This window comes from Bipolaris victoriae, assembly GCF_000527765.1.
Source record: "Bipolaris victoriae FI3 unplaced genomic scaffold scaffold_14, whole genome shotgun sequence".
NCBI lineage: Eukaryota > Fungi > Ascomycota > Dothideomycetes > Pleosporales > Pleosporaceae > Bipolaris > Bipolaris victoriae.
Window position 1 is genome coordinate 100,919 of NW_014575378.1, and position 24,184 is coordinate 125,102.

At 52.1% G+C, this 24,184-nt stretch overlaps 13 protein-coding genes across 13 annotated transcripts; 4 read left to right on the forward strand and 9 right to left on the reverse strand.

Moving 5' to 3' along the window:
• Nucleotides 1-451: 451 nt before the first annotated feature.
• COCVIDRAFT_23708 (hypothetical protein) lies at nt 452-2,592 on the forward strand (the record flags this gene model as incomplete). Its single annotated transcript, XM_014704519.1, has 9 exons — nt 452-559; nt 626-696; nt 752-775; nt 823-912; nt 975-1,057; nt 1,117-1,497; nt 1,574-1,593; nt 1,671-2,000; nt 2,056-2,592. The coding sequence occupies 9 exons, from the start codon at nt 452-454 to the stop codon at nt 2,590-2,592; spliced, it is 1,644 nt and encodes a 547-aa protein (XP_014560005.1).
• A 296-nt stretch (nt 2,593-2,888) lies between these two features.
• Nucleotides 2,889-4,615, reverse strand: COCVIDRAFT_34809 (hypothetical protein; the record flags this gene model as incomplete). Its single annotated transcript, XM_014704569.1, has 2 exons — nt 2,889-4,389; nt 4,443-4,615. 2 exons carry the CDS (start codon nt 4,613-4,615, stop codon nt 2,889-2,891), a joined length of 1,674 nt encoding a protein of 557 aa, XP_014560055.1.
• Nucleotides 4,616-6,652: 2,037 nt separating this feature from the next.
• COCVIDRAFT_90135 (hypothetical protein) lies at nt 6,653-7,926 on the forward strand (the record flags this gene model as incomplete). Its single annotated transcript, XM_014704570.1, has 2 exons — nt 6,653-6,896; nt 7,028-7,926. The coding sequence occupies 2 exons, from the start codon at nt 6,653-6,655 to the stop codon at nt 7,924-7,926; spliced, it is 1,143 nt and encodes a 380-aa protein (XP_014560056.1).
• A 538-nt stretch (nt 7,927-8,464) lies between these two features.
• COCVIDRAFT_34811 (hypothetical protein) lies at nt 8,465-10,017 on the reverse strand (the record flags this gene model as incomplete). The annotated part of the gene is made up of 6 exons (XM_014704571.1): nt 8,465-9,168; nt 9,218-9,399; nt 9,455-9,532; nt 9,587-9,756; nt 9,813-9,922; nt 10,002-10,017. The coding sequence occupies 6 exons, from the start codon at nt 10,015-10,017 to the stop codon at nt 8,465-8,467; spliced, it is 1,260 nt and encodes a 419-aa protein (XP_014560057.1).
• Nucleotides 10,018-10,545: 528 nt separating this feature from the next.
• COCVIDRAFT_23712 (hypothetical protein) lies at nt 10,546-11,166 on the reverse strand (the record flags this gene model as incomplete). Its single annotated transcript, XM_014704520.1, has 1 exon — nt 10,546-11,166. The coding sequence occupies one exon, from the start codon at nt 11,164-11,166 to the stop codon at nt 10,546-10,548; it is 621 nt and encodes a 206-aa protein (XP_014560006.1).
• Nucleotides 11,167-11,662: 496 nt separating this feature from the next.
• On the reverse strand, nt 11,663-13,255 carry COCVIDRAFT_90104 (hypothetical protein; the record flags this gene model as incomplete). The annotated part of the gene is made up of 2 exons (XM_014704572.1): nt 11,663-12,811; nt 12,884-13,255. 2 exons carry the CDS (start codon nt 13,253-13,255, stop codon nt 11,663-11,665), a joined length of 1,521 nt encoding a protein of 506 aa, XP_014560058.1.
• A 334-nt stretch (nt 13,256-13,589) lies between these two features.
• Nucleotides 13,590-14,456, reverse strand: COCVIDRAFT_23714 (hypothetical protein; the record flags this gene model as incomplete). Its single annotated transcript, XM_014704521.1, has 2 exons — nt 13,590-14,227; nt 14,291-14,456. 2 exons carry the CDS (start codon nt 14,454-14,456, stop codon nt 13,590-13,592), a joined length of 804 nt encoding a protein of 267 aa, XP_014560007.1.
• Nucleotides 14,457-15,241: 785 nt separating this feature from the next.
• Nucleotides 15,242-16,987, forward strand: COCVIDRAFT_90277 (hypothetical protein; the record flags this gene model as incomplete). The annotated part of the gene is made up of 2 exons (XM_014704573.1): nt 15,242-15,808; nt 15,866-16,987. 2 exons carry the CDS (start codon nt 15,242-15,244, stop codon nt 16,985-16,987), a joined length of 1,689 nt encoding a protein of 562 aa, XP_014560059.1.
• An 819-nt stretch (nt 16,988-17,806) lies between these two features.
• On the reverse strand, nt 17,807-18,160 carry COCVIDRAFT_23716 (hypothetical protein; the record flags this gene model as incomplete). Its single annotated transcript, XM_014704522.1, has 1 exon — nt 17,807-18,160. One exon carries the CDS (start codon nt 18,158-18,160, stop codon nt 17,807-17,809), a length of 354 nt encoding a protein of 117 aa, XP_014560008.1.
• Nucleotides 18,161-18,199: 39 nt separating this feature from the next.
• Nucleotides 18,200-18,980, reverse strand: COCVIDRAFT_23717 (hypothetical protein; the record flags this gene model as incomplete). Its single annotated transcript, XM_014704523.1, has 2 exons — nt 18,200-18,687; nt 18,731-18,980. 2 exons carry the CDS (start codon nt 18,978-18,980, stop codon nt 18,200-18,202), a joined length of 738 nt encoding a protein of 245 aa, XP_014560009.1.
• A 739-nt stretch (nt 18,981-19,719) lies between these two features.
• COCVIDRAFT_90067 (hypothetical protein) lies at nt 19,720-19,908 on the forward strand (the record flags this gene model as incomplete). The annotated part of the gene is made up of 1 exon (XM_014704574.1): nt 19,720-19,908. A coding segment is annotated over one exon (189 nt), but the record flags the coding sequence as incomplete, so codon positions are not given.
• Nucleotides 19,909-19,972: 64 nt separating this feature from the next.
• COCVIDRAFT_90134 (hypothetical protein) lies at nt 19,973-21,973 on the reverse strand (the record flags this gene model as incomplete). The annotated part of the gene is made up of 1 exon (XM_014704575.1): nt 19,973-21,973. One exon carries the CDS (start codon nt 21,971-21,973, stop codon nt 19,973-19,975), a length of 2,001 nt encoding a protein of 666 aa, XP_014560061.1.
• A 554-nt stretch (nt 21,974-22,527) lies between these two features.
• On the reverse strand, nt 22,528-23,728 carry COCVIDRAFT_90245 (hypothetical protein; the record flags this gene model as incomplete). Its single annotated transcript, XM_014704576.1, has 2 exons — nt 22,528-23,628; nt 23,684-23,728. Coding segments are annotated over 2 exons (1,146 nt in total), but the record flags the coding sequence as incomplete, so codon positions are not given.
• Between the last annotated feature and the right edge of the window lie 456 nt (nt 23,729-24,184).

Genomic DNA, 24,184 nt, shown 5'->3' on the forward strand with positions numbered 1-24,184 from the left:
GATTTACAGATCAGGCGAGAAGTCCTACTAGTACTAATTCGTTCGTCACCAATGCAAGACAAGACCACGGATCCCATGCACCACGAGCCGCACCCTTGTGGGATGTGCGACCGCTGTCTTGCATTGCATGACGGCAAAACGGCAGACACACGCGCTCCCCCTAGCTTGTTCTTAGCAGGTGGTCCAGAACAGGAAATTTAGTAGCGTAATGCGATTGGTGGGCCTAAGGGGGGTTACAAAGACTAGGGATCATGCAAGTATCTGAACTCAACAGCTCGGTTACGTGGTTGTATGCACGAGCTGATCTTCATGTATGTGCTTTATCATTTTTATCCCTCGTTTTTACCCGGGAACATTTCTGCCATTTTGACTCTTCCCCGTCCTTTGCGTCGCTATCTTATGCTGCCTTCGTTTGTTAGGGGTCAATTCTTTTCTGTGCGCTACAATCGTTATGTCACCTAAGAACGGTGAAATCGAGCTGGACGTTGTGTCAACTGGATCCACAGATAAGCAAGATGATCTTGCTTTGGCGAGACTGGGTAAAAAAGCTGTATTGAAGGTATGTATGGAATACCGTCTTTCTTTAGAGAAAAGGCCAAATACTCAGCTAATTGACGTTACACAGCGCCGTTTTGGCTTCTTGTCCATCCTAGGGTTTAGCTGTACGGTTCTGATTACATGGGAAGCGTCATTGGTGTGCGTTGATTCTGCCCTACCCTCCTGCGAGCCACGTTGCTGACTCTTACCCTAGCTTGTTCCTGGTCGGTTTCCAAAAGTGAGTTGTGGCCTTTTGGTAACGATACGGATACTCAGCAATTATAGTGGAGGTCCTGCTGGAGTCATCTATGGCTACATCGTTGTATGGGCAGGTACCGTGTCTGTTTTCATAGTACTTAGTGAATTGGTATCAATGTGAGTATACTCTCCTCCCACACTTGATATTAGCATAAGAATAATTTATTAACACTGGATAGGGCACCTACTTCCGGTGGCCAATACCACTGGGTATCCATGCTCGCCCCTCAAAATTCCCAGGTACTACTCAGCTATGTTTCCGGTATGTTCTGAATTTAACCCCACAAATTGATAGCCGTTTATTAATACATGATAACGTAGGGTGGCTCACTCTTTGCGGCTGGCTAGCATCTCTCGGCTCAGGTGCCTTCTTGACTGGTGGACTGATTCAAGGTCTTATCATGCTATGCCAACCTACGTCCTATGTCCCTCAAAACTGGCACGTCACCCTCTTCTACTGGGCTATAATAGCCTTCTGCATCTTCATCAATGTAGGAGCCGGCTGGCTGTTGCCCAAGTTCGAAGGCGCACTGCTGTTCCTACATATCCTTGGTTTCTTCGCCATTTTGATCCCTCTTCTGGTAATGGGCCCGCAGGGAGATGCCCAGGATATTTTTACAACTTTTCTGAATATGGGAGGCTGGAATAGTCAGGGACTGAGCTTTTGTGTGGGCATCATGGGGAGTGTGTTTGCTTTCGTCGGTGAGTTTTCCTGAGTCGATTCATCTCCGATCACCTGTTCTCTCCAAGAACTAGTTCTGACTGACATGGATATCAGGTGGTGACGGTCCTATTCATGTAAGTCTCCCGAACCTCAGGTCCCAATTCCAGAGAAACGAAAAGCACTAGCAACTCGCCTGCTAACTCTTTCACAGCTCTCCGAAGAAATTCAAAATGCGCAGGTCGTCGTGCCCCGCTCAATCATGATTGGTATCGCTATGAACGGCACCCTTGGTTTCGGCATGCTCCTCACTGTCCTCTTCCGCATGGGCGATCTCGACTCGGTCCTCGCTGAAAATCCCGCATTCCCATTCATGGTCATCTTCCACCGTGCAGTGCAATCGCGATCTGGCGCCGCCGTTATGGCTTCACTAGTCATGGTTCTAACCATCGGCGCAGGCGTCGGCCTCTCAGCCTCCACGTCCCGCATCTGCTGGGCTTTTGCCCGAGACAAAGGGCTACCAGGTTGGAAAACACTAAGCAAGGTAGAACCACTCATTTTCTCTGCTCCCAGAGTGTCAGTAATCTTACACGTTACAGGTCAGCTCCAGAACCCAAATCCCCGTCCCCGCTGTCCTCTTCACAAATATAGCCGCCTGCCTCCTTGCCCTCATCAACATTGGCTCCACCACCGCCTTCAACGGCATCATCTCCGTCGCCATTGCCGGCCTCTTCTCTTCGTACCTTCTCACTTGTTCCTTGCTACTCTACCGCCGCTGTACAGGCGGTATCGGCCCCCCTACGGATCCTATCGCCGCACTGCCATCATCCCCGCTCAATCAAGACTCGAAAATACATGCAGTATGGGGGCCCTGGCGTCTCCCAGCTGTTTTGGGTATCGCCAACAACGCTTTTGCATGCGCCTATTTGTGTTTTGTGCTCTTCTTCAGTTTCTGGCCTAGCTTTGCGCAAGTCACGGTGCAGAATATGAACTGGGCGGTGCTGGTTACGAGCGTGATTGCGGGAATGAGCGTTGTGTATTATGTGGTTTGGGCCAGGAAAGTGTATCGTGGGCCGGTGGTGGAGGTGGATGTGGCGAGGGAGGGTGGTGGTGTTAGGGACAATGAGGGAGTGTAAGGGTGGCTGGAATTATTATCGGGGAGATGGTGTGACGTAGATGGGGGCACGGGGGCATTCTTCTATACGTGGGACGTATGTTGTACTGCTCATGGGGAGATTTTGAAAATCGGCATGGGAGTCAATCATGATTTACGAACATTTCTTTACAAAAGCTCACATGAAATTAGGGCCAGGCGGTTCAAATCGAACGTAGCTCATTTACTGAGCAAATGGTATATACTACGTCAATCATCATCATCATCATCATATACACGTTAAACAACAAAAAACAGCATTGGTATCGACTCGCCACGTTAAGCAATCCAGAACCAAATCTTCTGCCAGACATTCTTCGGTACGGGCGCCCCCGAAATATCATCCTTGCACAGCTCATTCATTTCCCGGACTCCAGTCGTGACATTGATGCTCTGCACAGGAATTGCAAACCTTGTCCTAGTCGCAATCTTGTGGCCAAAGTAGAAGGCGAGGAAGATAGGCAGGGTAATGTATGCAGCAAGGAAGTTGGAAACATCCCAATCAGCGGGGACAAAGACCTGGAAGCCGTTTGTGAGGGTGAGGAGGGAAATGACGAAGAGGGTGAAATAAGTGAGGTATGGCTGGAAGGGCGTGCGGTAAGGCAGGGTCTCGAGAACGCCGTTGAAGATCATGGCTTTGCGGAAGCGGATGTAGGTGATCATGACGACGATCCAGGCGATGAAGCCGGAGATGGTGGAGATGTTGGAGAACCAGAGGAAGACCTGGGCGCCGGTGTTTGAGACGTTGAGGTAGGCGAGGAGGCCGATTGCCCATGTTGCGAGGACAGCGACGTATGGGGCGCCTTTTTTGCTGGTGCGGCCGAAGATCTTGGGGGCTTCGCCATTGAGGGCCATGCCGTAGAGGACGCGCGAGCCGGAGAAGAGGAAGGCGTTGCCGGCGGACCAGGCGGATGTTAGAACGGCGGCGTTGACGACGTGGTTCAAGCCTGCGATGCCGGCTCTTTGGATGCCGATGACGAAGGGAGATGCTGAGGCGTTGGAGCTTCCGCCGAGACGGTCGTCGTCGGAGGGGACAATGACGCCGATGATGAAGGATCCAAGGCCGTAGAAGATGGCCAGACGGTATACGAAGCGACCTGCGGCCTTGGGGATGTTGCGGCGAGGTGCAATGGTCTCTCCAGCAGCAAGGGCAATCAGTTCAGGCGAGGTGATGAAGGCGAACCCAGCGCGAACAAAGGCAGTCCAGTATGCAAGGAAATTTCCAGCATTTCCATCTACGATATATGGCTTAAAGGCACCGGGATTATTCCAGTACCTAAAACCCAGGCGGCCTTGATCATTTGGACTTCCACCAAGCATAATGACGAAACCCAGAATAACGAGGCCGATGATGGTGATAAACTTGATAGAGGCAAACCAGAACTCTGCTTCTCCAAAAAACTCGACAGCGATGATGTTGAGCAAAAGGACGACAATCAGGAAAATGGTGATCCACACAGCATTGTGAACGGGAGTTTGCCAGTAATCGAGGAGAATGGCTCCAGCCGTGGCCTCTGCGGCAACAAGAATGGCGTACGCATACCAGTAATTCCATCCCGCGGCAAAAGCTAAGCTGGGATCGACGAATCGTTTGACAAAGTATGGAATCGTGATTCCGCGCATTGGCAAAAAGGTGACGATTTCAGCCAAGTTGTTCATGACGTTGTAAACAACGAGCATCATGCTCAGGTAGGCCATGAACAGAGGTGCGGGGCCGACGAGGGCGAGAATAGAACCCGATCCGATGAAGAGACCAGTACCGATGGCACCACCAAGAGCACTGGATCTTTATCAGCATCCGACCTATTTCAAGATTGAAACGCGCATACTTACAGAAACTGAATATGCCTAGATTTCAATCCACGATGTGTGTCTCCTCCCCGACCCGTCTCGCCGCCCACAGTAGCAGCGCCATGGACAATGGGCTCCTCGAAGCCGACATTATTCTCCTCGTAGCCATAAGGGGCCGACTCGGGCTTTTCATCTGCCATGTAATGGTTCGGCATGACTAGAGTGGTAGGAGAGTGAAATGACAGGCTCGCCGGTACCAAACTTGGCCAGTGTAAATCGGGAGATGGTAGGTCATTATATACTACAAGATACGGCGTCACAAAAAGCGCAAGGCGGGGTGGCGCACGCGAGGAGCTGTTCAGGCAGAGATTTCCAACATGGTGAAATGGGCCGAGACGGGAAGGAAGGGTACTACTTTCCCAGGTTGGGGTTCCAAGAGGGCATCCATGGTGTGGGACGATGCTGTAGCGTTGGCGGCGCAGACGCATGCATAGCTAGGCGACTCTGGGGAACCAATTGTCGTTAGGTAATGGCAAACTACCGACGAAAAGGCGGGGGAATGACCTTGGCGTTCCGTGAAGGATGCCACACAGAGCAAGGCCTGGCGTGATGACGCCCTGGTCGTGCGTCTCGCATTTTCTCGGCTCTGTCCTTGCTGGGCGCTGGGCACTGTTCGAGATGTGGTGTGTGAAGGCTGTTTTCAGCCCAGCCCGATGAGTGGAGTGAGGCCTTATGGCTCTGAGCCGAAGAAAAGCGCGTGCCGTGGGGTTGAGGCTCAGCTTCGCCATAGCCAGAGCCCTGACAAGCTTCTGGAATACGCGCTAGTTGACGCTAGAGGGGTTAGCGTCCGCTAGTGCCCCACCCATGGTTTGCCAGATGCTGCCCGGCACTGTGCACACTGGAGACCATCCATGTGGTTTATGGAGAAGGGTGCGGATTCATGGCCTCGTTTGGAGATCGCGGGGTTAGCTCTACGACCCTTATTGCCCTCCGGTGTCATTGTGCGACGGCCAGTATTCCGCAGCACTCCTATAACAAAGTCTCGAGTCGGCTGTCAGACTACGCGTCATACGTCTTGTGCAACCATCACATCTTGCAGATTTTTCTCTTTGCTCGCTTGGCCTCGTAACCGCAAAGTCTGCGTCCTTATCACTTCATGCCACAACAAAATATACCCTTATCTCTGGCTATTCACACCGCTGGGGTTTGCAAACGTAAAAGATACTCGTCCAAAAGCCTCCCAGGCGCACCCACTTGGCTCAGAACATGTTCGTTGCGGGTCCTAGTGGAGACACCAACCCCAGAGCGCTATGGACACATGGCGTGACCCACTATCCTCCACACATCAACCTACCCAGCCGTCTGTATTTTGACATAGGGCTATTATCTCCGCACGACTATGCCAGTGATAGGCAAGCTTCCCCTCTTATCCAATACGAGATTGTTCGGTCTAAAAGTGACCATTGCATTGGGTTTTCCCTAAACACGGTCATGGGTCAGACAGGTACACTACCCCGGGCCCATAGTACTGCCGCAATCCAGCGATCAGCACGGCACCTGATTGATATCAAGGAATATAATCTGCATCCTTGCTGGGCCAACGTCAGCTCATGTTATCAAGTCGTCAGCCCTTCTCAGGGTTGAGACAAATCCATCGGCAGTTACCACTTCACTCTCTCATACTATGCTGGTATCGACATGTTCAGTGGCGACTATACAACAAGAAGGGACGACTTGATACATTCCTAGACGACCATCGTTTGCAATTCCACCCCGGGGCCAGCTTGGTCAACCTTTTCGCCAAAGGAGAAAGCTGCCACTTCGAGATGTCATGGGTTATTTCTTCCGACAACCCTTCCAAAGCCACCTTCCTCCACGCTTTTGTTTTGGTACCATTTTAGCTCCAACACGTAGTGAATCGCAGACAACCTTTTCAGCCTCCAGGACGCATCAAAATGCAACCGATAAGAAACACATTGCAGGAGAAAGTGAAAGACACTGCAGTTCTCATTGGGGATTCACAACCCCAGATGTATGGAGGTTACGTGAGGCTCAACTTCGGCGCAAAAGAACCGCCACCCGCTCAACCCCTCACCCTGCCACCCGTCAGCGGCTGCAAGCGAAAGCACAAGCACATACACACGACAGAAAGACGTCATGGCAGCGGAATCCCTGATGCTCCCACCATGCACCTTCCATGAGAACGACTCAAGATGCCACAACCCTTGCGCCCGTAGCACCCCCAACCGACCATGATACCGCAAGACGTGATCGAAAAAGCGCTATCCAGAGCCCAAGAAAGCGCATCACATAGCTGGGAACACAGCACAGTCTTCGAAGCCCTCCTCGAATACCGCAATCCACCCTACAGCGTCTTCTCCCCGGACCCATTTCCAAACGGCGAAACGCCAAGACTGAAGATCGAAGACATCGACGCCCTACGCTATGTAAGGCCGCTGATCCGGACCGATACCCCAACGCTCAGCGAAGACAACGGTGCGTTTGCCCCCTTGCATACTCTGTGCCCTGTCGTCAAGCCGTAGAAAAGAAGCCGACTACGTACGAAAAGAAAGGAGACGAATACGAACCGCAGATTGCTTGCAATCAAGTCATTAAAACAACCATAGGCTCATCAGCAGACCCAGCATCCCTGTGTCTCCCCGCCCTGCTCCTCTCCCTCTCGCCATCGCTCTCCCCTTCCACCCAGACCACCTATTCCACCGCGCTATCCCGCCAACTCCACCAACTCCTAAAAGAAACAGCGCGTTTCCCAAACGGCGCCTTATCCCACCGCACAACCCACCCCTCACTATGGTCCGACTTCATCTACATGGCACCCCCCATCCTCGCCTACACGGGCGTCTCTACCCACAATCCCTGTCTCCTCCATGAAAGCGTGCGCCAGTGCGAATCGTACTGCGAGATCCTACGTACACCATCGGGTGCTTGGCGCCACATCGCCAATCTCACCTCTTCTTCTACACCGGAGAAAGTAAAACAAGACAGCGGCGCATGGACCACGAGTAATGCGTGGGCAGCCGCAGGCATGGCACGTGTACTAGCTACCCTGCTCCACTCTCCCTTTGCAGCACACACGACGGCAGAGCAGACCTCGCTTGTTGGTATGATTAAAGGTATTGTAGATGCGGCGAGGAGTGTGGATACGCATCCTTCGCGTTTGCTGCGCAATTATCTAGATGATGAGACTGCGTTTGCAGAGGTGGCGGGCACGGCGTTGATGGCTGCGGCCGTGTTTAGAGTCGCGGGCTTGGAAGGCGCGGGGGAGGTGCTTGGGGGTGGGTATACGGCGTGGGCGACGGAGAAGATGCGGGCGGTGGCGCAGCATGTTGATGTGCGGACGGGGGTTGCGGCACCGGTTGTGAACTCGCTGAAAGAGAGCCAGCAGATGCCTCCGGGAGAGATCAATCCCGAGGCGCAGGCGTTTGTTGTTTTGCTGTTTGCTGCGTGGCGGGATTGGAGTCAAGCTGAATCATCGAAAGGGGGTTATTTCCTAGACCAACTGTGATGTTGAGACTCTGGTTTGTGGAAAATGCCGTGATTGGTGCTGTGCTACAGACTCAGCGCAAAAGGGGTAACCACGTAGTAGCAGCAGTAATGTTGTATTTCGTGTACGCTGGATCCAAAAGAAAAGGATTGCGCTCGAGTCCTGAGACTTTTCCTCTTTCCATTATCAAAGTATTAAACAGTTACTCGTCTACAATACCCCTCCGCTATGCAAAAAATAAGGATTAAAAAAAAGATAGAAAAGAAGATTCGGCAGGTCGTCAACGTCCAAGCGGTTAACCTTAATCTTCCAGCGGTCATTACAACAACGATCTAACAGCGGAAAAAAAAAGAACAAGCCAAGGGGGTGTACTTGTGTATATCCAGAAAGTTCGTGAGTTGGGTCTGACCTCGAACAAAAAAACATGGATCGTTAAAGAGAGCAGCAGGAAAAAAAGAATGGACGTCTGGCCTTGATAAGGTGGATGACATGGTGATACATGACATGTCGTTGCTCCAATCGTTACTCGCTGGTGTCGTCAAAGCAGTCACAGGCAGGCCTAGTCGGTTCGGCCCTTGCCGTCGACAACGCCGTTGGACCTCAGGCTCTTCTCGTTGGGCTTCACGGGAATGGTAAAGCACTTGATACCAAGGTAGTCGCATATGCTCGTGATGACCAGGTGCGCCCATTTTCCGTAAACAACAAAGGCGAAAACAAAGTATGCGCGGAGGTACCAGAGCTCGAAGCTAGCGGACACGGGACCAAAGGTGGTTCCGGGAATGGTAAAGTAAGGGTGGTTGACAATCAGCGCTCCTCCAATCATGGGCGCCAGCATGATGGTCCAGTAGGGGAACGGCTGATGGGTGAGATGGGCCAGGATAATCTTGGTCGTCATTCGTCCAAAGACCAGCGACATGGTCAGGCAGTAGAGAACCAGGTGGTTATCCTCGAGGAGCTTCGAGTATGGCGATCCCAGCCAAGCCATGGTGCAGACAACGAAGATAATCAGGGGCGTCCATTCCTTGATCAGTGGAAGCACGGGCTGGTTCCTGGCTCGGCGTGCACGCGCAACGTTGAGGATGCATTCAGGGAGGTGCGCAACGAAGAAGGTGAAGAGAAGGATTGGCACCCAGAGTTCCTTGATAGTGATTTCGCCAATCTCCGCCTTGTAAGACGGGAAGTAGTTGGCAAGCGGGGTCGACCAGATCTCCGGGCCGAAGTATCCGGACAGGCAGATGAAGGTGCAGGCGAGAATCAGGCCCTCTGTATCGCGTGAGCTAATGTTCAGGAGAGCGCATGTATCCAGACTCACCCGTAGGTCCGTTAAAGTATCCCAGATACAGGGTATGCGTGTGGTACGTCTCCCACGTGGAGAAGAACATGGGCAGAACAGGAATAAGGGCAGTAAAGGCACCAATCTTGGTCGAGCCGTATCCAACAGCTGCAGTCTCCAGGAGGCTTGCCAGTGTGCAGTTCAAAGAATCAATGCCGTGGCTAGGTGTGACGGTCAGTGACGTGGTCTGGCGCGTTCGGCTACAATGTCACATACTCAAACAGTTCACCCAGCGGGCTCGACGAGCCGGTGCGACGCGCTTGCTTTCCGTCGACGTTGTCCATTGTGGAGTACCTGCAGGAGCATTAACGCAATGCTTGGGCGCGCGCAAACGTGGTGTTTGCTTACATCCACATGCCAAAGGCGAAGCTGTAGTAGACCCATGAGGGCGCTGGACCGACGAGATCGGGAATGTACACCTCGAGCAGCACAATGTTTCCTAGGATGAAGCAGAAGCCGAGTAGCGTGACGAGGTTCGGGGCGAGCCAGAGGGGCAGTAGTTCGACAAAGGCATTCCACTGCGCTAAAGTCAGACGAGGTCTTGTGGGTTGCGGGGATGCATGGCGCAGCGTACGTAGTGCTTTAGGATGTAGCGGGAGATGAAGGACTTGTCGACGCTCGAGTATTTGTACGTCCGCAGGTGCTGCAGAGCATCTTCAGAGACACACTCATGCTTCTTTGTCTCTGTAGACGTGTCAGTGTCAGCAGAAAAATAAAAACGATGGGCTAAAAGCCGGGCGCGCGCCAGGGGGGCAGTTTGTACCTTTGCTCGGCGGCATGGTGGGCGTGGTGACAGGATGTGGCAGCGACATTTAGGCTAGCAGGGCGGGATTAATTTATAGTGGTTTACGATTGACCATGCACTGCTGTGGGGGGAATCTGCACTTCAGGAGCCGCCTGTCTCTTGTGGGTTGGGGTGGGCGTTTGGCTTCAGCGGCGGTCAAACTTCTAAAAGGGACGGGTCCGTCGGCTCGGTAGGCGAGGACCAGGGATCTCAGGGCCAGGGGTCCAGAAATTGCACGTCATTGCTCAGTTCCCAATGCTTCTGGCACGTGAAAGGTCCGTCCTGTGGCTCTTGCGCCCCTTTACTATTATCTACTACATAGTATGTCCGCTACACAGTAGTACTACCACATACCCACACATGTACCACTGCCGCCTATACTGCTAGTCTTTGCACACCCTCTTTGCTAATTTCACCTTAATAAAAACCCACTTGCCGTCTAAAAAGGATGCTTAACGCTTTTGAGCGTTAAGCAACGAAGCACCACTGCAAGCCCTGGGTTCCACGTTGCCAGCTTCTTCTTTCAGTCAGCCATCATCGCCTGGCATGCTACCTTGAGAGGGTTTCCTCTTATCCAAGGTCCAACAAAGGACAGCGTGGTACAGTGGACTTCGATGTCAATCTCCTTTAGTCTTGGCAAAATTGGCTTCAGAGACATATTGTGGGGTTTGAGCCAAAACGGTAGATGCATCGCGAGGAGACGACTATTTGTCTTGAAGTCGTATATATATCCTTTGCTAACCCAGAGACGAGTGACGTGAATACTCAGTCTGCGTATGACTGTCCTGTACTTGGGCTGTCGGGCAAGCCATACTGGAAGCATTATCAGATCTGCGATGCGATACATGACCAGAGCCGCTATCATGTCGTCGTCTTCGTATCCCTCAAGCTCAAGGCTACATGCGCGCTTGTTCCTATTAAATTCTGTCAGGTCGCGGTTGTGAATAAATCCGATTCCAAAGTGGTCCATCTGTACGGTGGAATCTTTGAAAACGGTTGAGTATATCATCGCGCGTAGCTCGGTGGGTAGGCTAGGTAAAGTCAGCTTTCGGGGTGAGTCCTTAACAGTAATGTCTCTGGCCTTCACGTCCTTACTCTTTCCAACCTGCAGCATACTGCTCGTGTGCATAGGAGAAATGCTCATCTTTCTAGCTGTGTAATTGTTAAGAGGATTCAAAGTCGTGTGTTAGTTCTTGGTGTTCAGGCGGAGATGCAGAGGATACACCGGGTTTTTATAGCACCTGTGAGTGAGTCATTATTTGGAGTTGAGGAAATAGAGCAACAGTATGTCAACCATGGGTGGAAAGGCTTGACCACTGAACTCTGGCTTACTCATCCACAACACTCAGCCGTGATAACAAACGGGCACGACGTGGCATGGTACATGTTATAAATGTACCTGAATAAAGAGGCCTGCTTCTACGAAGAATTCGTTACACAAAATCATGGTGAAACCATATCAATAGCGGCTGATTGCAGCTTGAGCAAAGTCTCGCTAGCAAAGCCGCTCATTGCGCCTAAGCTCACAATCCAAATCACACGCCAATCGCCATACCAAGGCTCACAGCCCTGATCTGCAATAGAGCAGGAGCAGCTGGACAAAAACCACCTGATCCATGAGAACACACATGAGCCTTCATTTACGATGCTGCGGCCGCCTTCCTTTGATCCTCCTCTTTCCGCATATCCTCCAAAAACTTTTCCCATGTCTCAATCGTGCCCTGGAAGAAATCCACGTGCGCATCTGCTAGATCACCGAGCGTGTCCTTGAACTCAATGGCTTTGATACGTTCAAAATCAGCCACTTCCTTGACAGTGTGCTCATCAAATGCCTCGCTGGCCTTCTTTGAAAGCTCCACTTCGCCTGTCAGACGCTCAATCTCGACTTCGAGTTTGCGGACCCGTTGCCGACGCGCTTGGTCGTGGTCGATACCTCGGAAATCCTCAACCTTGGATCGTAAGAAGCCAGATGCACCCATGCCCGCCCCAGTTGCGCTAGCCAGCGAATCACGGTCCGCAGCAGACTTGGCCAGGTATTCGCTCAACTGCTCAAAGTCAAGCTGCTTACCCTCCCTCGTTCGAAGCAGCGTCTTTACGGCCTGGATATACGCATCCATGTCTCGTAAACTAGTCAGGTAGTTCTGGTCTGTGTGATCGCGAATAGACTTGAAGCCCTGTGAGGTGGTGTTGACAGAAGCGGCGAACGAGGTCAGGTTGCCTTCGACTGCAGGCTCCATGGTAGTCAGCTTCTGGCACTGCGTCGCTAGGTCGGCGTAGTCGGTCTCCAAGTCTCCTTGCCGCCGGGCGACCTTGACGGTAACCTTTTCCACATTGTTCAAGTCTTCGCTGAGCTTGTTGGCTCGTTCGCTGACCTCAATAAAGCGCTGGTCCGGCTTGTGTATCTTGGTGAAGGTGTTGACGAATGTGTCTGCTATGGCATCGACGAAGCCGCCGCTGCCTTGCTCAGACCCACTTGCTGCTCTCGACGATCTTCCCTTCATGTGCTGGTTCCAATCCGGGCTCTCGAGGAAGTTGATAACAAGCACGGCTCTTCGCAGTACAGGATGTAGCGCTATCCGCTTCAGGAAGCGGTGCAGGGAGTGGGCTCTTCTCTGTGTAAAGTCCGGACCGAAGCGGTCTCCGCGTACATACTCCATTTTGTGCTTGTCGGGTAGCGGAGGGACGGCGCATTGTGGATACTCTTTGGAGAGCTGTTTCCAGAGGAAGACAAAGTCTGTGAAGCGGCGGCGCACGGAGAATTCGGGCTTCTGGAAGGACTGGAAGTCGGACTATAGGCGGGGTTAGGTGTTAGAGACGGGGTACGTGAAGACAGAACTGCAGAAATGGGCCAAGGTACCAACCTTTGTAGTCACCAGATAGGAAACATATTGGTTCTGGGTGCCTGCCAACTCTTTCTGTGGGCTGCCGACAAACGTCTCTAGGCGCCCTTCGCTGAAGTCGCCCCCCATTGCGCGTCTGCGGGGTGCGTTTGGATCGCGGGTGAGTATCAGGCGACTCTGTTGGAGCTCTTCAAAGTCGCTTAGGCAGTCGTAGTCTGGCTCGTCTAGTAAATCGTCGCACTGATCGCGAGGGCTTCCTGTCTGCTGTGGTCCTGGTAAGCTCGGAGCTGAGTCGGTGACGTCGGTTGGAGAGGCAGTGTTAGGGTGGCCTGGGCTCTCGCCCGCACCCTCGCCCTCCCAGGTGAGCGACCGGCACCGGATCCGCTCGTACATTGCTTCAAAGTCATCAACACTTGACAGCAGCATGTAGTCACAAGGTCTGTATTCAAAGGCTCAATGAGCGTGTTTGGTGTGCGCGTATCAATCGTTCCTGCTCAGCTAAGTGCAAACAGGCCTGCAATCATACCACAGTCGGTGAATATCTACAGTGAATGCGGAATGCGCAACTTGCCCAAGCAAACGCGCTCCCTTGTCGCGTGCATGGTCAGATACATTCATGCTTAATCCAGAAGGCCACCCTAAGTCCTTGGTCTGTAAACCAGAAAAGTGTAACGGTATCATCGTGACATAATCAAACACTCGTAACTCAAGCCCATCAGTACACACACTACTGCTCAGCACCGAAGCGCTTGCCGAACTCGTTGAAGAGCTTGGGGGATATCTCGTCGCTGCTGTTTCCATTCACGGTCCACAGCACGCCCAGCTTGTCGTAGTGCTCAAGCAGAGGCTCGCTGGTTTCCTTGAAGCTCTGGAGACGCGCCTTCCACACCTCTGGGTCGTCGTCTGCGCGCCGCGTAAGCGGCTCACCCGTGACATCGTCTTTGCCCGACACCTTTGGCGCATTAAACGTAGTGTTGTAAACGCGCCCCGAGGGTTCGTGCACCCAGCGATTGCAGATGCGGTCGATAATGATGTCACTAGGTGTGTTGAGATGGACGACCATGTTGATGGGCACAATGTTGTCGAGTTGAATTGCCTGGACAGCAGTGCGCGGGAAGCCGTCGAGGATGAAGGATGCCGAGGGGTGGTTGGAGAAGGTGTAGCGCGGGGCCCGCACCTCGGACGGAATCATGACCGAGTCAACTGTAGTGTCGGCCATGTCCATGGAACTGAAGTTGAGGGCATATGGCCGCAGCGCATTGTCCCGTATCCATCCCCGCGTCGTCAGTTCATTCACAATCAGGCGCAGGATCATTGTGTCTGGCACCAGCTTTCCGGACTTCATGGTCGACTCGGCCTTGATGCCTGCGACAGGTCAGCATTGGGTTATTTTATTTTTTTCCTAGCGCGGGGAACGAGCGCGCATACCGAGAGGAGTCCGCTCCCTCACATTCTTCCTCAGCAGGTCGCCAGAACTGATTGCCGATAGTTGGGAGAATTTCTTCATCAAGCGCTCCGTCTGAGTGCCCTTGCCAACACCGGGCGCGCCCACCAGGATGATTCTGGCCGCCCTTGCTAAACTTGGTATGTGCATTATGATGTGTTTTGTGAAAAGATGGCCGTGGGTGGCTAGAGGGGGGTTACGATGGCTATGTATGCCGGGGTATTTGTCGGTACGAGAAGTGAAGCGCGGCGGGCTTCGCGGCGGGTGTGCAAATATTAAAAATGGTCCATTGTAAGCGGAGGTCGGGGGAAGGGAATAGCGATCTGGGGAAAGGGAAGAAGGAGAAGGAGAAGAATGGAGGACGGCGACGCGGCCAAAGTCCTTTTTCGTAGGACAAGACGCTGACCAACGTCGGGTAAACGTGGAGGAGGGGACGGCAAGGCCCAGGACTGAATCGCATTCTCTCTGTCGAAGTTGCGGCCATCGGCCACGGCAAAGCCTCGGCCATGACCACAATGCCTACTTTGCTGCTTAACGGGGGCACATAACACCCAACAGTGGTCGCCGGAGCGTCTGCACGGCCTGCGTCGAGATTGCATACATATGTATGCGTATCCGGCCTGTTCCTAGGCGCAGTTATTCATCCGTCATGGAGACGCAGGCCAGTGCCAGGCTGCGTTGGTGGCGACCAAGCTTTGGATCGCCCTGGTGCGCCGGTCCCTGAAAACTCCCTAGGCCTAACTCCGAAAGACGGCAACGTCAGACCAGGCCCGTTTTCTCAACTGCATAATCCAGTCCACTTTCCCCGTCACACGTCAGTTTCCCACATCTCCTTTCCACCTTTTATATGCTGCTTCTCCCCCACCCGTACATACTTTAATCGCTGTACAATATCCACGTCGCTCCCTTTTTATTTTGCTGCCCGTCCCGGCGCAATGTACGTTAGCAGAACTGCCTCCCGGGCAGCGCCCGCAGTCTTCAGAGCAGGCATCAGGACCACCACCCGCACACATCGCCCCATGCTGCGCTCCTCGCCTGCAATTCGCATCCTCATTCCGCTTCGAGCCCTACAGACCGAGTCGACGTCATCCAACACTGCACAGAACTACCCACCCCCTGGCTTCGACCCCAAAAAAGCAAGCCAACCACTCTCCAGGCAGGATCAGGACAAGGCTCCCCAGCAAGCCAAACCCCAGCTCGAAAAAGACACCCTCATCCCCAAGTCTGGCCCAACCGCACACGCCAAGACTCCCGCTCAAGATGTCCAGACAATCAGGGAGCTGGGCGCAGACAAGGCAGCAGCCGAGACCAAGGAGGAGAAGAAGGTCATGCTGAAGAAGGACGAGGAGAAGAAGAAGCTTACTGTCTGGCAAAAAGTCAAGAAGGAGCTGGTTCATTACTGGGACGGTACCAAATTGCTTGGTTTCGAGATCAAGATTAGTTCCAAGCTTGCCTTGAAGATGGCTGCTGGTTACGAACTCACCAGACGAGAGCGTCGACAGGTATGTTTCCTTTTGCTGCTCAAGCCAATCCAAATGCACAATGCTAACTTGACCTAGCTGCAACGCACAGTCCAGGATCTCGCCCGTTTGGTTCCCTTCCTGCCTTTCGTCATCGTGCCGTTCGCAGAGTTGCTTCTTCCCGTAGCGCTCAAGCTCTTCCCCAACATGCTTCCCAGCACATACGAGGGCCAATCAGCCAAGGATACCAAGGCCCAAACCCTCCGAGCAACCCGCAAGGACGTTAGCGACTTCCTTCGCCAGACTCTAAAGGAAACCGGTTTGCCAGTCTCTCTCGAAAATGCCCAGACAGCAGAGTTTGGCGAGTTCTTCCGAAAGGTGCGCACAACTGGCGAGAAGCCAACGCCAGAGGAAATCATCAAGGTCTGCAAGATCTTCAAGGATGACTTGACTCTTGACAACTTGTCTCGCCCGCAGCTCGTCTCCATCTGCCGCTACATGAACATCACTTCCTTTGGTACCGACAACTTCCTGCGCTACCAAATCAGGGTTCGTATGCGCCAAATCAAGCGTGACGACAGGGCCATTGCCTACGAAGGCGTCGAGACCCTTTCGGTGCCCGAGCTTCAGACTGCGTGTGCAAGCCGTGGTATCCGAACGTACGGCGTTTCTCCTGGCAGGCTACGGGATGACCTGACAAGCTGGCTTGATCTCCGTCTTAAGCACGGCGTCCCTTCAACCCTCTTGGTGCTCTCCAATGCCTTTGTATACGCACAGGGCAAGGACGCAGAAATGACATCCCAGATTGATGCTCTGGAGGCTGTGCTTTCCAGCATCCCTGAAGAGCTCTACCACGAGGTTGACCTCGAGGTCCGGAACGCTGAAGGCGCCGCCACCAACAAGCAGCGTCTCGAAGTCCTCAAGGAACAGCAAGAACTCATCAACGAAGAGAACGAGCAGACTGAGACGGTCGAGAACAAGGCCACTGCCTCGCCCAAGGACCACGACGACATTGACGAGGCCGAAAAGCCCACAAAAGATGCTGAAGAGGCAAAGGAGGCCAAGGCCGCTGAAGAAAGCAAAGAAGCCGAAGCTAGCACCGGCGAGAGCGTGGGCGGCAGTGCTGAGCGCGCCGAACAAGATGACCGTGCGAGGAAAATGGACGAGCCTACCGGTAAGGCTGAGAAGCCTGCCGATGCCATTGCTGCAAAGAAGGAGTAAATATGAGACTTGATCATCTGTCTCCCTTCTCTACTCTGTTTTCCAAGTCACATAGCTACTCAAAAGGAAACTTTGCAAACACCATATGGTCTCTCTCCTTTTTTTCTTGTTGTTCTGGGATAGGGGTGGGAGGAAATGGGAAAGATTAGGTGCATATTAGAAAATACCCCCCCTTGTTTCCCCAATAGAAAGTGTAAAACTAGACGGAAAATTGTATATACACGAAAACTTACTCAATTGTTACCGTTTTTTTTTCTGCATGTGGCTAAGTGGGCTTGGCGGGGCGAGGTAGAACTAAGTGTGTACGTTGTACACGTAGTTCTGAAAGTGGGGTCTTGTAAACGATTGAGAGACGTGTTATGTGTTGTTGAGTAACCTGGAAGATGTGAAGCACGTGATCATTCGGACGTTGTATGAGTTGTGTTTGGAATGGCTGATTTGATTGAGGAAGCGACGGTGCTGTATTTCTGATGAGGGGATGAGATTTTGTTTGATCTGTGAGAGATGTAGAGAGAAAAAACCAAATTAAAATTCTTGTCGTGACGACGGGGGTTGCTTTTGCGGTATGGAGGTGAAGTGGGTAAGTGGACTGAATTGTGTCTAAACGTGAAGTATGTAACTAGCCCCCCCCCCCTTCTTGGCGCTAGCTTCATGGGGGTTAGACAGTTAAGTCACTCATCACTTTCTTTACTGCAATGTTTGAGCTCATTTCAGACCCATAGCTGGAACCATCATGAAGAAAGTTCATTTGCTATTGTACACAAGTAGTCGCTCCGTGTGAGCCTATCATCAAACAACCTAGTGGTTTTTGCAATTCCCTTATCTGGGAGTATGAGACAGACATTCGAGAAGGCGAACAACGATCTCTTCCCTCAGCTGAATCATGTCATCTCTCAGCTCAATCATTTCCCAGAGTTTAGTCTCGCGTGTTCTTGCACGCTCTTCCTCCTCCTCGGCCCTTCCAAGCAGCGTCGAGAAGTTCTGCTTAAATATGTCATGTCTTTTTTGTAGACTCTGCATGGCCTGTCCATGCACCTTTGCCTCCTCCGTCTCCTTGTTGAGTATGTCTGTCATTCGCGTGTGATATGTGGGAATGATGTCGTCGCTGAATAGAGCTTCCTCGGCCAAGTTTTGAAGTGACGCCGGCGAATTGTTGGTTTCGGTCTGCCTCATGATGTCGCTGTGTCGCCGATTCGATATCCTGTGCCCCGATCAGAGGTGCTTGTCCTTGATTTCTTCGGGCCTTTGTAAGGAAGCCATGGCGTTGCGCAAGTTAGTACACAAAGACACTACATCACTGTCGACCTGCTTGATAACTTTCTTCAGCGCCATGTTCTCAGCCATGACAGGTTCCGGTGGCGCTTTTTGCCCCATAGCACTTCGTTGAAGCTCCAGTTGCTTTTCCAGCGAAGCAACGTTTTCTTCGCATCTATGGTGTAGATCCGGTTCCGCAAGTTGAGCCCTGAGGTCATTTATCTCACGTGAGTATCCCCGACATTCTTGTTGGAGTATTTCAATGGTCGTCCCATGAGCCGTACATTGCTTTTTCAGTTCATCGTTTTCTGCCTTGTATACTTTGCAGTCTTCTTTCAGTCTTTCGATCGTTATTTGATGGATTTCATAGTGCTCCCGCAGAGCAGTTGTTGTGCCTTGTTGAACCCTATACTTCTCCTGAAGCTCTCCGAGTTGCTTTTTCGACACTTTCTAATGTTTCTGAGCGTTCCTTGTGCGCATCTAACTTACGCCTCAAGTAGGCAATGATACTATCACAGTCGTGACGACTCAATCGATCCACCTCCTCTTCGAGACGCGTAATCCGGTCTGCTTGTTCTTGGCAATCAATTTGATTCTCCTCCCATGTATCCACTTGATCTTCAAGGCCATCGATGTCGGCCTGTTGCTTCGTTTCATTGTCTCGTAGAACGCCAAGCTCTGCTTCGAGGCTATCCATAGTAATATCTGCCGAATCTGTGGGAATGTCAGCAGGTCTCATGCTTTCTATAGGCGTTACTTACCTTCGGCTTATCGTCTTCCCGCAGCCTTCGCGTGCTCGACTAATTCCAGGACGGTCTCGCCCTCTCTGACCAGGGTATCCGGTTTCTTCGTCGTTTCCAGGACTTCTTCTCGGGTCCTCAAACACTGCTGTTGAGCAGCTCGTGCAAGCTTTAGGCTGGCCTCATGATCATTATCATGAATCTCGTCCTCATTATCAGAGGAGTTTCTTATGTCGAAGGACGTGGCAGATGCTGTGTTTTGATGCTTGTTCACCATGCTAAAGCCGTAGTGTGTAGTATGTGATAGATAGGGTGCGTAGTAAGAAGAGATGGGGGAAAAATATTGCCTTGGTTGTGCGTCTGTTTGGCGCCAAGCCTTAAGGGTCTTTCACCGTGAAAGCGTTGAGTGAGCGGCGCTGTTGTCATAGCTTCGACTATTCCCGAAGACAACGGCTCTATACCTTCCCTTTAAAGCTTCAGCATGAGGCTGGTCTGTCGTATATGGCGGAGAATCCTCGCGGACACGTCTCTTTAATCGACATTGACTTGAATGGTGTCGGGAACACTCGAAGTGACAGACATGCCCTCATCCCAATGTAGTCTCAAGTTACGCGCTATCTTGACCTTTGAGATGCTTCGTCACTTTGTGAGGCTACAAACTGGCAAATCTATTCTGGCAATAATACAAGACATGTTCATCAGGTGGCTCACAATTCATCCACACTTACTCACACCGCACACTTCTGCCTTTCTTTAAGATACCAGCAGTATCTAGCAAAAGTAGGTGTGACTATCTCAGAGCCCTGTATCTATCCAGCTACTGTTAATTCCCTTAAAATTGCTAAAAGTCTTCACATCCAATTGCTTAATGGTCACTATTGTTTATGCCCAGGTGAGAGAGCATCTCAATCTTCCTCCATACTATGAAGCTTAATTATATAGTCATCTACAATCCATCAGCCCATCCAAAATCCTTCTCACGTTCTCTCATTTACTCCTCCTCCTTTTCAGCATCCCCATTCCTCATCAGATACGCTTGCACCATCTCCGCCATTTCTTTCATGTCCTCTTCAATTATTCCAACATTCTGCTTTGCCATGAGTAGAAGAGCATCGAGTTCCTTTTTCTTGAGAACGCCCCTGTCCGCATTTCCGGAAGCTACAGCCTGTGCTGCATTGAGTTGTGCATTAAGGTTAGCCACCTCAGCATGTTGCACCGTACCCGATCTTGATCTGGAGAAGACACGTGAGAGAGAACTACGCCTTTCTTCACGCTTTCGTTGAATGTCAAGTAATGTGCGCCAGACCTCCCATTCGCGATCTCGACATTGGCTCAGAATCCTGGCACTGAAATCTACAGTTCGCCTCAGCTCACTGATTTCATTTCTGAGCTGCGATATGTCGACATCCAGATCATCAATCTCGCGGTCCTTTTGCTGGAGATATATGCTGAGTTGCGGCACGAGGTTGTCCTCTAGTCCGGTAATGCAGTCTTGGAGCCCATAGACCGTGGCGGTGAGTTTCTTGATGAGCTGTGCATGTGTCTCGAGTCCAGATTGCGATAAAGTACCTACAGGCGCTGTCTCATGGACTATCTGATAGTGTAGCTCGAGCTCTGGCGATGTGAGGAGGGAACGGAGCAACGCAGATACCTGTTCTGATACTAGATTGGGAGGAAACGGAGAGCGCGGACGAGGGTCAGGGATAGTATTGCTGGAGCTACTAGAGCTTGATGATGGGTAATATCCTGGCGGAACACCATTCGTCAATGCAACATGTTCTCTACCCTGCCCTCCTTGTAAAGGCCAGTTCGAAGGAAATGGGTCACGATAGAGTGTGTCATTTGAGCTTTCATGACTATGGTGCTCAGAGTGAACACCATTTGGCAACAACTCTTCTTGTCGCTGCTCTTTCTCCTGGGGTGATCGTGCTCGAGGTGTCCGTGCCGCATCAATGCGGTCATAAAATGCACTTGCAGCGATTGGGTAGCTGAAATTGGGCACAAGACCGATGTCCGCAGGGGTAAGAAGAGGCGTCTCTTGGCATTCTGATCTTCGAATAGTAGAGCTACACTGCGTCCTTTCCCTAACCGAAGCTCTCGTCGCAGGGTCGACTCCCCAGTGGGACAGAATACTCTTCAATGCTGATTTCCATGTCAGTGATTGCGTCGGTTCAGGTTGGATCGATGGGATATCGAGCGGTTTTACTGGGATACTTGTCGGAATCGGCGGTACAGGACATCCCAACTGAGCTTCTGAACGAGCATGAATGTTATGGGACCACAAAGGGACCTGTGGTTCGGTCACAACTGTTGGTTTTGATAAGATCGGGGCATTCGAAGCGGCAAGATCCTCATCAGACTGCTTACGGTCATCGTTATAATATATGTGGTAGGGATTATCTAATGGGAAGTCCATGAACCTGTCCCACTCCTGTGTGCCGGGTGTGATCGGTCCTCGAGGCGGCGATGGCGCTCTCTGGGGCGGTATATTACTCGAAGGCTTAGCACGCGCTGGTGTGAGATTGATGCTATTTCGTCCTTCCCATTCTTTTTGATCCTTTTCATTCCTCAAAGTGGCCATCCATTCGCTAGGCACGGGTTGTGCCGAGGGGCCCTTATCATTGTTACCATTTGGACGCTGAGTTGGGGTCTTGTGAGTCTCTTGCCTCAGCTCCCCATCAGGTGGGCCAGCATATTTGGGCTCTGAATCCGCTGCTAGCATGACACTGTTGAAATATAGTTGATCTTTTGGATATAAACACCCCCTGTAGGGGCCTCTGTCGATGATCACGGGAAGGCTGTCTGAAGAATTACTTCCTCTTGGCCCCACCCGACCATCGTCCAGATCATTTTCAATCCTGTCCAATATTCTTTGCTTCTCCTTCTCCTGTTGCCCCCGAAGCTGCTCGGGCGTAAGAGGGGGCTCTGCAATCGTATAATAGTGGATAGGGCGCCGGAATGGATGTGCTAGTCGCTGACAGAGTGTTGTCATTTCTTCTGCTATGGCGAAAAACAACTTGGTGTTACGGATGCTGGAAGCTTTGAACAGGCTAGAAGTATGAATCTAGGTGTTTGACAAGAATCCATGATGCGTTGTTTGACATTGCCCTGTGGTCAATTGTGAACAAGCGCCGTTTGTGCCTGCGCTGGCACAGAATTCTGCTTCCAAAGACAATCGCGTGGACGTGATTGACCACGGAAGCGTTTGAACCCATTCACGTTGATGTGTCACAACGTGGGAGCCGTAAAGCAAAGAGAAATGAACATTCGAAGACCATTAATAAGCACTAAGAGCACTTGCAGGTAAGAAGTGATGTCGAACCGAAACTGCAGGTTGTATTACCAACTGTTATCGCTTGCAAATATAAACTATGTGTAGTCTCTTCATCTGAGCCACGTACTATGAAGACAGGATCGTTGTTCGGGGTATGTAACAATCGTGAATGCGCCATGGTAAAAGAGATCCGCTCCATGGCTATGCAATCGCAACAATGCAGGTAAAACGCCCCCATGCCGTGGAATCGTGAACCGTAACGCCGAAGATCCTTAATATTTTCTTTTTGCTTTGGCTGCCATCGCTGCCAGCTTCTTCTTTCGCTCCTCTTTTTCCTTCTTGAGCCTGTTCTCTTCTGCCAAAGCCTCAGCATCCTCCTTCTTGGCAGCCTTGAGTGCCAACTGCTCTTCCTCTTCCACATCCCATATGCCCCCTTCCATGGCCGAAGAGCCGTCGGAGTCATAGTCCCCTTCTTCGTCGTCTTCCATGTCGTCAAGGTCATCCCAGTCTGCATATCCGTCATAGCGGCCCTTGGTTGGGTTGGGTTTGGGTTTCGCAGCTGGCGTGCCGTTGCGGCTCGACGTTACAGGTGCACTAGAGGGACGAGCGGTGCCTTTGTAGCCAACTTCAACAGGCTTCCGAGCCGGCCGTGCAGTGCCTTGATAGCCGACGTCGACCTTCTTCTTCTCTTTGGAGGGATCCGCCTTGGGATCTGCCTTGGGATCCGCAGGCTTTGACAGCAGTCCAGCAACAGGCTTCTTGCCTTTTACTCCTGCTTCTGCCTTGAGCGCCAGCCGTTCCTTCCGCGTCAAGATTTTAGTAGGCTCATGTTTGATCGGCGGTGCTACGGGTTTGCTGGCATCCTTCTCTTTGGCCTTCTGGAGCATGGCCAGATATCCTTTCTTAGGTGCGGCATTCGAGGCGGAAGCGGGGGCGGGGCCGGTGGCTGCCGGAGCAGGCTTGGGAGCAGGCGCCGGGGCCTTTGTTGTAGCAGCGGGTGCGTTTGATGACTGGAGAGGCTTTCGAACAGGTGGGTTTGCTGTTTTCGAAGACGAGGGCGCAGCGGTTCCGCGGTAAGGGACAGACGTGGTAGGCGTAGACGAAGGTCTGGACGTGGCAGGTGACGACGTGGCACGAACCGCGCCATTTGCCTGTGCTATTCCGCCAACCGCCTCTTTTCTCTGCACCTTTGTCTGTCCATTCTCAACGGGACCCGATGCCTTTCGCTTCAACTGGGGTGCTTGGGATGCGCCGTTCGCCCCTCCAACCGGTCGCGACGCTGGTTTAGGGGCAGTGCCAAGCGGACCTTGCTTTGATGCTGTTGCTGCGGCCCTCGCGCTTGGGTCGATTATCGACATAATGTCTTTGAGTGACTGGAAGACACGGTCAGTACACGGGTGGTGTCCCGGGCAGTCTGTTGCAGCTCACGCTCATGGTAGGCAACTGATAAGCGTTTGACTCAGTGTTACCGCTCGTCGATTCGATTGGAGGGCAAGTTGTACATGCTTTCCTAGTAAAAATCGCCGGTAGTGATAGTCGGCGGAGGGTGGTCGCGCGCGCAGAGAGAAGGCGAGGCGCACGGGACCGGTGGATTAGAATGGACGGCCAGAGAATGAGCGGACAGCGACGGCGCAGACGGGCCTGTTTTATACCTTGGCTTTGCGCCTAGTCAGCCTTCACGTGATGATACGGTCATCTTACGCTAGTCCGACTGCGGAATGGCTTGGGTAGCGAGATCCCACCTTGAGTCAATATTCTAGGACCAGGAACTTTTTCTTTTCGACAACCACAGCGAGAACTTGTAGATTCAGTCTCCGGCCACAAGCGGTGCGTACTTACTGTTGTTTGCGCTCAGCGACATAATACTGACAGGCGCAGGTTAAATCGATTGAACTCCTGTTCCTTTCCACCGAAACCACCAATTTACCA